The sequence below is a fragment of the Periplaneta americana genome, chromosome 6, assembly GCF_040183065.1.
Source record: "Periplaneta americana isolate PAMFEO1 chromosome 6, P.americana_PAMFEO1_priV1, whole genome shotgun sequence".
NCBI classification, from domain to species: Eukaryota; Metazoa; Arthropoda; class Insecta; order Blattodea; family Blattidae; genus Periplaneta; species Periplaneta americana.
The window spans coordinates 51670183-51682401 of record NC_091122.1 but is presented as its reverse complement, the minus strand read 5'-3'; the positions used below and the strand labels follow the sequence as shown (position 1 = coordinate 51682401).

General features: G+C 36.4%; 1 protein-coding gene across 8 annotated transcripts in view; it reads right to left on the bottom strand.

The window, feature by feature from the left end:
* The window catches only part of LOC138701333 (band 3 anion transport protein-like), a 734049-nt gene that overhangs the window by 343182 nt on the left and 378648 nt on the right, over positions 1-12219 (bottom strand). For 2 of the 8 annotated variants that reach the window (XM_069828109.1, XM_069828108.1), the window contains exon 1: positions 5849-6014. The exons of the other annotated variants lie outside the window; for them this stretch is intronic. Coding sequence is in view for 1 of the 2 variants with exons in the window: in XM_069828108.1 (XP_069684209.1) it covers positions 5849-5905 (57 nt within the window). In the remaining variant the exon portion in view is untranslated. Of the gene's footprint in view, positions 1-5848; positions 6015-12219 lie in introns of those variants that run through there. 8 annotated transcript variants of the gene reach the window in all.

Here is a 12219-nt window from a genome sequence, read left to right as displayed (position 1 = left end):
CTGTCTTCGACCTTATTTACAACTATCATTACTGGCAGATGTAACAACACAGTTCATAGTAGAGAGTGATCTAGATAGATTCTGATTTATAAGTTACCAATTTGCCCGTACTCCGTTTCAAATTGTAAAGCATCAAACTTGTTTTCATGGATGTCAAACAGGAATGTTATTCGATTACCAGCAGAACGGAACATATCACTCTATATTTTGGTGGAAAGAGTGCAGCACTAATAATGCACGACAGAAACAGATATGAATTGGGGTACTACCACAGTCTAGTATATACAGTCACGAAGCTTGAGTTGTGAGGTTGGTAGGAACAATATACTGTGCAGTTACTATTTCGCATTTTCTGTAATGAGGCGATATTAGCGATCCTAGTGGTTAGCAACTATCTATGGTTCCACATTTATTACATATTGAGCTTCGTGACTGTATATACTAGTCTGTGGTATAGTCGGAGGCACCGATTTTGGCAGATGACCTCGATGACATTTCCAGTAGGCGAGCCAATATTGTTTGTGTAAGCTGCGAGAATGAGATGCGATAACATTCTGAGTCGTTCATATTTTCATAACAGCAGCTCATATCAATTATCCTTATTATGAAACACACCACGGTACAGTCCCTACTCAAAGAATACCTTTAATAAATGTAAATGACTTCCGTTCGCAATTATTTTACAGTACCTCTCCTACATTTTATAATTAAATTAATTCTTAATTAAAAGGAAAAAGCATTGCATTGCGCATATATATATATATATATATATATATATATATATATATATATATATATATATATATATATATATAAAATTCTATCCTTACCAGATCAATATACAAGATTTGTCCAGTAATAATCTAGGGATCGTCTACTGGTGGTGCGACAATTCAAGTTAATAAAATTACGATTCTTCTTAGTAATCAAAATACAATTTGGTTAACTGGGTAAAATTGCATGCTGCGGAAGTTAGATTTATATAAGATTATAATAAATAGGATTGTAATGGATATTACAAGGGCAATAATTTCTTCACACGCACATTGTGAATAGAACAGAGAAGAAAGCATTTTAAAATATTCGAAATCGTACAAAATATCGGAGAAACTAATTTTCCCTGCACAAATTGCACCAATTGAAAAATATAATTACCATTCACAATAAATAGGTCAACTGTATTTTATGGATTCTAAAAAGTTGTTTATTAATCTAGAGGTATTGGCTGATGACTATATTAAATTCCAGCACAACATTCATTCAGAATATGTAGAAATTACACTTTGGATTTTACTAAATGTATAGGCCTACTATCAAACGGTGTTAAATACCCCCTTAAATACTGTACATGTGTTACCTGTACGATATCCGATGTTTAATTTTTTAAAATATAATTCATGGTACTGAAACTGCCATATTGAATTCGCACAAATTCTATTATTCGTAATTTTCGTCTCGAAAACCCCTAAGATATCTAATTTAATTTTTCATCCATTTGTCCCACTCCACCACTTCAGGGACAAAGTCGGACTAAATAATACCTTATTCGTGTTCTGTGATCGCAAAGATCCCCAGATATCGACTTTCATCGAGATCGGATGACATGAGATTTCTCACTCCCTTTTCTGCCTTTTCATCAGTACCTTAGGATATGGTATTTAAAAAAATCTAAGAATGTTTAACCAATATTGTAGAGAGTAACCTTCATTTTAAATTTTACGTCTCTAGTTAAATATAGTTTAGTGAATTTTTAAAATTGTCGACTTCTTTCTCTCTCCTCTCTGCTCGGAAGTAAAAAAAAAAAAAAAAAAAAAAATTATTTCAAGGGAGTAGCCTACATGAAATTGAATATTTTTACTTTCCTTATACATTTTAGAAACAATTCTGAGAGATAAGATGAATAGTCTAACCCAATTTTATGAGTGAATCTTTGTTTTAAATTTAAAGGCTGCACGTCTGCTGGTTAAAAAAAATAAATCGGTATAATTATTTTGATCATTACTGCCTCCTATTTCCATCCCTTAATGTGTGTATTTCGTAAAATTCAGTCTTATCTATTGTCTAAGGATTAACATATATATATGTGATAAAATTTGTGATAGACAAAGCAGCAGAGCACTCTCGTTTCCTCTATGATTCCACCAACATTCTCCACCCCCCCCTCAACTCATCTATCATCTGCAACGTTGATTTCATTCGTGATACAGGTCAATTAATATAATTAATAAAAATATTGATCTAATAATTGTTCATATTGCTAATCAAGTTTAAATAATTAATATAAATATTATTGCAACAATCCACATTACAAAAAATATAAGAAAGAATATTTTAAATTATTATATTGTCATCACTGATTAATTTTACCCATAAGTAAAATAGGCTGGGTGAAGTCTTGGAAGGTAATACAGGTTTCCAGTGCTCATACAGGAAGGGTATGAACTCCGGGCTTCTGGGGCTTATCACTAGGGCCGTAACATCGGTATATTTGTATTAGTCTGAGGTGAACACACGACGCCGGACAGAATGTAGTCGGAGCGGCGTTTCAGGTACAGGCAGCGGAAGCGAATTTGACACACGCCTAAGCAAGCACGTTCCGTGTTTTGTATATGATTATTGCGTATTATAAAATCAAGACAATAGGGTTAATATCGGAAAGGTCTAGACTACTGGTAAAACATGTCTGAAAAGATGTTTTTTCTTTTTATATTTAAAGTTTTGCATTACAGTTTTAGAATGCTGAAAACGTATATAGCGTACAATGTTGCTCTCCCTATATTTAACTGCTACATTAATAATTTATTGATCACATCTACTCCATATCTTACTTTTCTTGCATGTTGTTCGCCTGGTTTCGGTTCCTGCTGCGATAAACAACGACATTCATTTTGTAAGTTTCAAATGAAAATGACCGCCGAGTGTTGGATAGTATAACCTTGTAAAAAGGTAAAGGTATCCCCGTAACATGCCATGAAGGCACTTGGGGGGGCATGGAGGTAGAGCCCCATGCTTTCCGTGACCTCGGCACTAGAATGAGGTGATGTGGTCGGCACCACGCTCTGATCGCCTTTTACCCCCGGGAAAGACGCGGTACTCAATTTTATAGGAGGCTGAGTGAACCTCGGGGCCGTTCTGAAAGTTTGGCAACGAGAAAAAATCCTGTCACCACCTGGGATCGAACCCCGGACCTTCCATTCCGTAGCCCGCTGCTCTACCAACTGAGCTACCAGTATAACCTTGTATGCGGAAAAACTGCGTTCTACATCGGGTGAAACCAAGGGAGCATATGTAAAATATTTCACATCATCCATTTCTACATCAAGTTGATAAAAATCGCACTTGTCATCTGACAAAACTCTTGCAATTTTGCATAATGTATTGAAACCACAGTTTTGTTTGTATTACTGTGTTCATTTTCGCACACACCTTTTTGCTTTTATCATCATACGCCAAGTACGTTTTCGGCTTTCCAAAACTGTAATAAAAAACTCAAAATAAGGAAGAAACATCTTTTCAGACTTAATTTTTACCACATTTGTAACAATTTAAGTATGATTTCCAACAATTATTCTCAACCTCAACATTTTAGATCTTTCCGATGCTAACCCTTATACATAATAATTGTTTTGTCTTGATTTTATAATACGCAATAATCGTATACAAAACACTGAACGTGCTTGCTTAGGCGTTTGTCACATTCGCTTCCGCTGCCTGTACTTGAAACACGTCGACTACATTCTGTCCGGCGTCGTATGTTCACCTCTAACTATACAAATATACCGATGTCACGGCCCTACTTAACACACTACTAATCAGGATGGCCTAGCTGTCAGCATCGGATTCACAAATGCCACCAAGGTCACCTGTCGGAATGAACAATCATCGCATATAAAGATAACACAATGGATCAAAGCGTGCCTAAGTGTAAAGACTCGTCTCGTGTGCACCGTTGAAAATCCAAGCCAAGAGAAGCCAAGACTGCTTGGAAAAGGCACGTTCAACATTTGTCGATGTGACAGTCGTTTGTTTCACTGTATGTGGAGACATGTAATCGTGCTGACGTCACTGCAGTCCCACCCCGTGCTCATCTAATGTTGTATTGGCAAAACGTTCAGATATGAATTTAAACCACCGTTCACCTGGTACTGGAAAGTGGGCAGAGAATAAAATGAAAGCACATAGTTTTAATTTTTGATATATTGGAGGAAGGAAAACGTCATGCTTGAAGTTGTGTGACTCAGGATGCGTGACGTTCGTTATTCTGGAACACGCCAGAGTTTCCTTGGAAATTAAGTGGAAGTTTGTAGCAGGAATGTTCTAACCTTGATTGATTTCAGATATTAGTGAAAACTGATATCGGATGGGGAACAGAATTTTATAACAGTTATCTAACAATTGACAGCCGACCAGTGAATATGAAAGAATTCATTATTTCAAGTTATAGGCCTACATTCTTCCATCGCACGCGAGAGCAGTTTTGAATTACTGAATAATGAATGGCAAACATTCAATTAAAATTCTCAACTTCAGAGTCCCGACATATGGAAATAAAAAATATAATAAATTAATTGATTAAATGGCGATCTTACTAGTGTTAATTATGTAAGCATGTGTGGCTTAGAGCTGTTTCGGTGCTACTCGACACCATCCTCAGAGCCTTCTGTGTCTCGGCGTCATCTCAACTTCGCTGCCTGTTGTGTGGGTGCGTTCGTGTGATGAAGAGTTGAGTCAAATAGTGTGTGTGTTCTGAAATTGATCTGTGTGTTGAGTATTTGATTAGGGCGTGTTTGAGTGTGTCTGTATATTACATATTGTTCTAGAGTGTTGGGTTTTTGGTTTTTGGGTTGTATGTGTAGAATTTCCATGTCTGTATTTATGTTACTGTATGTGTGGTTGGCATTAGTTAAGTGTTCGGCATACGTAGATGTATTGTGTCCTCTGGTTATTGCTTTAATGTGTTCTTTGTAGCGTGTTTGGAATGATCTGCCTGTCTGTCCAATGTAGAACTTGTCGCAACTATTGCATGTGAGTTTTTATACGCCTGTGTGGTTGTATTTATTTGTTTGTGTTGTTTATGTGTTGAGATGTCTTTGTAGTGTGTTTTCTGTTCTGAATGCTATGTTGTATTTCTGCTTTCCGAATGAAGATGCGATCTTATGTGTGATTTTGTTTTCGTATGTTAGTGTGATGTATTTCTTGTATTCTTGTGTTTGTGTTGTGTTTTGTGTGATTTTGTGTTTGTTAAGTTTTGTTTTGTCTTCCTTATGATGTTGTCTATTATGTTTGGGTTGTAACCAATTTCTTGTGCTATGTATTTGATTGTGTTCACTTCTTCATTGTAGTGTTGTTGGTTCATGGGTATGTTGAGTAATCTGCGTACCATTGTCCTGAACGGAGCATGTTTGTGTTGTATGGGGTGGTTAGATGTATTGTGTATGTGTGTGGTGGTGGTGGTGGTTGGTTTTCTGTATGTTTTGAAAGTGTGTTGTTGTCAACTTTTGTTATGGTGACGTCTAGGAAATTTATGGAGTTGTTTTCAAGTTCCAGTGTGTACTGAAATTTTTGGGTGTATTTTGTTTATGTATTGGTGTAGTTTGTGTATTTGTCGTTTGTTTCCTTTGTATAGTATGAGTATGTCGTCCACATTAAGTATAATATATTACACTAAACTGGTATCATGCAGCAACACTTTACCATTCTAAGAATTGGCATCTGATTATCAGTTTCCGAGTTCAAAAATCTCTTATCTTACTGTATGTGCATACAGAACTTGCAACAGAATGACACATTTATCTCACAGTCCATGTTCTGCAACAGCTGGTGCAAACCACATCACTGTCCGACCTACCTTTTTCAAACAACTCTTGAGCAATACGTTTCGTTCCATCTGTAACCCCTGCCACATTTATCATGATAGTGCCATAATGTCACTCATTGAAAAGCCATTTCACCTCCATCCTTCACGTCCTCCTACCTCCGTGATGTCGTCAACTGATCGACTAACTTCTGCATCAAAGCACAAGCAAATCTGTTTACCCGATGAGGCCCGATGGAAATGAGCTGGCAATAGCTGTCAATTGGATGATTGGCTGGTATGTGACCAAACCTATTTGCTTCCCATGCTCGCTGGATGTATCCCAGCTGTATCGCTCCAGTTTCTGCTCCTCCAAGCCTTGACCCCTCGCTCAGACGCGGCTGGTCAATAATTAGTTATTGTTCTAGGCCTTCTCTGTCTTGTAAATTGCATACGTAAACACCAGGGTTGCCACTTGTTGGTAACAGATTTCCCTAGATATTTTTTTCTGAATTTGATTGGTTCCTTCGTAACTGACTGGAGCGAGAGGTAGAGTTGCGGTCAGTGTTGCCAACTCAAGTCAAATATCACCAAGTAATAGTACAAAAACCATCAGGAAATGACCAAAATATACATTTAATTAATTTTACTTATAGCCTAAGGCAGGGGTTCCCAATTGGGTGTCGCGACAGACTGGTGATTCAGAAAATTGAAGAATACCCGTTACATAATTCATATTCATTGTTTGTAAATTTAAATGAATCATTCAACCCAGCAAATATTGTACAGATGAATGTTGATGATGTTAGTGCAGTCACAGAAAGGGTCAAAACAATGAATTACTACAATGATATAAAAAGTACTGATTGCAGTGTAGCATTTGTTAATTTTGAAACAATAATATTGCCCTTTTGCTATGCTTTCATTCCACAAATAGAAACAGCAGATGTTACATATTCCTAATACAAATAATGTTTTTCTCTCAGTGTTATGAAGTTGTGTTTAATTTTAATATATAGAATAAATTCATGTATGAAGTCTTTTTTCTTAATTATTTTGACGCCTAATAGGTAACATAGGGTTATTTTTATGTAAAAATGTATTTCCAATTTCTACGTAATTATTGCGATTATTCTACAACTAATTAGTTAAATATAATAATCACGATTTTTTTTTTCGAAATTAATATGAAATTCTGTGGTCTCTAGCCCTGATGTACTGTAAGTTACTTGTCGCAGTTGATAAAGTGTCGTAACATAACACAAAACAAGTAAACAGCCAACAACTAAGGCACAGAAGTTCAACTGGGCACGACACACGTCGCCTTCTATTGTGAAGTAGTGGCAAAAAAACCGGACCGACCCTTGTAGCTGATTTCAGAGCCTTGTTCACTCCAGAGCACAATAGACTGGTAACTAAGACTTTCGTGGTTCGAATCCTGCCTGGGAAGGAAACGGTTTTTTCTTGTTCCTTATTCAAATTTATTCGCAATACTTTTCGATTTCTCGTAAAATTCATGTTCTGGGAATAGTAAGTTAATTACGTAGTGTCGCTGCAATCGAAAAGTATTGGGAATAAATTTGAATACGGAACAAAAAGTTTCCTTCCCAAGCAGGATTCGAACCACGAAAGTCTTAGTTACCAGTCTATCGTGCTCTGGAGTGAACAAGGCTCTGAAATCAGCTACAAGGATCGGTCTGGTTTTTTTTGCCACTACTGTACACAGCAGAGGGAGCAGTGGTATTCAGTCTATGGTACGCGGGATTGTTGCAAGGGGTACGTATCCCACTGACTAGGTAGCCTATGTAAAAATGTTCTTGTTGATAATATTATTATTGAAATTTACATATTACTTTCTTTCACAATATCAACTCTTATTTTTTCTTGCTTCAATAACATTTTACACAATTCATTACTATTATTATTATTATTATTATTATTATTATTGCATCAGTAACTATTACATAATAATAATAATAATAATAATAAATACGAAATTATTTGGATTATCTTACAACTATTATATTATTATTATTATTATTATTATTATTATTATTAGTATTATTATTTATTTTGTACACAACAATCATCGTTTTTTGAGGTACGAAGATAAAAACAAATGTACTGTATCTTGGGGGTACGTTAGCAAAAAAGATTGAATACCCCTGCTCCAGAGCACAGGTAACCTGAAACCACTCTCTTCTCTCCCATCGGGCAAAAAGTTTCCGTCCCTAGCAATGAGTATACGTCAGGTTTTGAGTTATCTAGGAAAAGGATTTTGAAAATGTAATTTGCGGGAAATAAGGGGGAAAAATAACTGTCAGGATGAACTGAGGTTGCAACGTCTTGCCATTTAAATCATTACTAGAAAACCACTCCACATATTATTTTTTCCTGCAAAATATTCTAGAATAATTTGTGCATAAAGGAACAAATATTTTGAAAAGTTTTTTTTTTTTTTTTTTTTTTTTTTTTACTAAATCTATATCCTTAAATGAAAAGAATATCACACGTAAAATTTATTAGTTCCCGTTAAAAATAACAAAATGATTTGCACAATTTTTAAAAATATAATAATTTTGTCATATCTAGGAGATTATTCATCTTACAGAGATATTTAAACTTACCTGTTAAATAAAAATACCGTTTTAAAAATAAATAAATAGAAAGACAGACAGACAGACAGACAGACAGACAGACAGATAGACAGATAGATAGATAGATAGATAGATAGATAGATAGATAGATAGATAGATAGATAGATAGATAGATAGATAGATAGATAGATAGATAGATAGATAGATAGATAGATAGATAGATAGATAGATAGATAGACAGATAGGCAGACAGACAGGCAGGCAGGCAGACAGATAGACAGAACTTCCATTTCACACATCTAATAAATTACGATAAAATCTACAAAATTAAATACAATTAAAAGTAATAAAATATGTACCACACGGCCGCAGCTTCATGCGTTTCTATACTCCGTCACCTTCTCCTTTGGTGTCAGCGGCAGCTGTCAGCTTTACATTACACAGCTCAAGCTCCTCGACGGTGTCGATTTCACTGGCGTGCACCAGTTCATACGACCCCCAATAATAAAACTCCGGAGAGTTCAAATCTGGGCTACATGCTGGTCATTTCAAAGCACTATTCAACCCTGTCCACCTCGCGGAATATTGGTGGTCAAGGAAATCACGTACACAGCGAGAGATGTGGGCTAATCGCTAGAGCACCATCATGAAGTTATCACATGTCACGTCTTGTGTACAGTGGACATTAATTCTGACAAAGTCTTTTGCAGAAATTAAATGGCCTGTCAACAGGGACGCAACATATGTGAACCAATGGTGTTGTCACAGGCTATTCCACGCCATAGATCAGACGTCTCCAAAAGCGTACTCGCGAGTAAGCCCCTGAACGGAACCGAAGCCAGTACGTAATGAGCGCGCTCCACCTCACCCATCCCCACCTGTACTGTACTCAATGTTTATGAGCAAACGAAGAGCAGTGGTGGACTGCCATTATCACTGTGTTGGTCGGCGTATTCCACCATTTCACAATGTCTTCTAATCATGGACGTAGTAGGCCTAGCTACATTCATGGATGAATGGGAAGATATATATTTTTTTTTTTTTGGTGATAGTGGGGAGAATATGAAATGTTCAATTTGTTCAAAAATTCTTAAGGGTGTGTTAAAATTCAACATGCGACGACACTACTAGACTCTTCACAAAGAATATCATACAACTACAGGTATGCTGGATATGAGCAAATAATTTATTTTGGGACGTCTGTATAACTGTTGGTTATACATAATAATCAGTATACAGCATTACAATACGTTTGCACTCAGTTTCGCATGACGTACTTATAGTTTTTCGTTTCATTTTAGGTGAAATACGTACAAATATTTTGATAAATTTAAAACAACAAAATACAAACACAAATCACACACATATCCTCAGTCTTAAGCTGGAATGTTCTAACTTGGAATACTGTAAAATCAATGAAGCCCTTTACAGAATGAGCATTTGTAAAATCGTGCATACAGGACGTCACTAAAATACCGTGTCCAGAACAAAGTCAAAGTTTAAGAAAATTAAATTGTCTCCAAACACAGTTCAAAGAAGGATTTGCAAGACTGCAAATGTAATTGAATCTGAAGTCGAAAGCACAATTAACCAGTTTGTAGCTTACTCACTGGCATCGGACGAAAGCACAGATAGATATGACAAAGCTCACGTAGCCATTTTCATCCGAGGAGTTAATTAACATTTGACTGTGTCTGAATGTCTTCTAGATGTAATTACTTTGGAGGAAAATACAACTGAAGAAGATTTTTTTTCAGGTACTGAAAGCGCCATAGAGTAGAAGAGGTTGAATTTGCAACGGCTTGTGTCAAAAGCAACAGATGGGGCTCCAGTCATGACTGGTAAACGGACAGGATTGGTGGACAGGCTAAACGAATGGTTGAATGATCAGGAAGTGCCTGTAAATGTAACATATATTATTTTCATTTTTTAATTCACCAGAAATCACAGTGGAGTAAAGTTGTAAATATGAAATAGGTGACGGATGTGGTCTTACGAACGGTCAACACAATTAAAGGTTCCTCCCTAAAATATCGGAAATTTCGTAAGCTGTTGAAGCAATTAGGCCTAAGAGAGGAATATGAGGATTAATTGGCTTAGTCGCGGGAAAATGCTTCGGCGTTTTTTGGACTTACGCCTTGCAATACCTCACTTTATGAAAAGTCAGGCAAGTTTTTATATGCATATGATTTATTGTATACGTTGTTTTAGTATGTCTACATTGTTCATTGCAACTAATTGTTTCCTTTAATTTACAAGGAAATAACATTCAGGAGCTGAAAGATGGACTGTGGGTTACTGATTTAAAATTTCTTGTTGATATTTCGGAATATTTCAACAATTTGAATTGTCATCTGTAAGGACACAATCAGTATATAGTCGAAATGTACAATCGTGTTACACCTTCTGTGGCAATGCTAGATGTTAGGTTGGGATTTTTGACACACAGGTATCTTTGTTTTTTTTTTTTCTAATGGCACTCAAGTTGCTTCTTGCTTTTTTTTTTTATATAGAACTTTCGATTATTTGTCAACATCGACCTATCTACAACACTGGATGTCCGACACTACATGGAAGTTGATATCAGGGCTTTTGTTCTGGCGGAACGCGATGGAACGGCTTAGACCTTGAAAGTCTTAGTTGGACGAAAAGAAGGTTAAAAACGACAAAATTCCCGTGCATTCGCTATAAAATATTCTACACAGAGTTCCACCACTTTCTTCTCCAGAAGAAAGCACTGGTTATTAATAGTGTGTCGTCAGTCAAAAAAGGTTGGGAACCACTGCTTTAAGCCATCTAGGCATTTCTGAGAGGTCCTTAATACAGTCAGCGAGGTAAAAGGTTTAAAACTGGAATGAAACAAAACATCCCGCTTCATTTAATAAAGACAATATAAAACATTATACATGAACTTACAAACTTAGTCGAATATTAAGCTTTCATTCCGAGAATGTGATACGAGTATATCCACAACACTATCATTAGGAAACAGCTGTAAACGTTAGGTCTCAATCTCGTGAAACTTAAACCAATTGAAAAAGTCTGAGTAACTCTGCTTAACATGCAGATGTCACTTTTAAATTGAATGATATAAACACTTAGGATGTGGGAAAACTGCTCGCAAGGATAAGTAGGCCGCTGCCTGCATCACCAATAAGGATCATCCAAATAAACGTTCACTTGCAACAAAAAAAAAGTAACAATAAATCTCAATGAACAAAGTGCAAACAAAAGTTTCGCGAGGTCGAATTGATGACGAAAGTTCCTGATGGAGACACAGGCCTTTGAGTTGGCTGATTTTGTGTTGTTACTGTTAATTCGTAAGCAGCACCGCAAAGCACGTGTACACGATTCGCTTGCAGGCGTTAATTCTGTAATTGAGAGACAAATATATCACGTAATTATCCTGGACGTTCACTGCGTAAGCCAGGAAAGTACTTTTTGCCAGAGGCCTCCAATGTTCAGTTATGGAAGGGAATCATTCTGCGCCACTATCGAATAATTTCGTTGTATAAAGTTATTGAATAATTATTGTTAGGTTCTTTGGAAACAATCCTTTACATTCATTTTGTTTATAAATAAAGATAATAAAAATGGAAATAAAATACAAAACTATGTACAGTACGATTATTTAGTCCTGTCAGTCGCCGGAGATGTGCGCGTGGGACAGGCGAGTCCATTTAGTTACGCCAAGGGGTGTTTGGGTTATTCGCTCGCTTGCCTTTACCGACCGCTCGCCCTTATCTCTACTCCGGAACTCTCCCCACTCCTCCTATTACTTCCTCTCTTTCGCGACGCAAAGCTGTCAGGACTAAATAATCGGTCTGC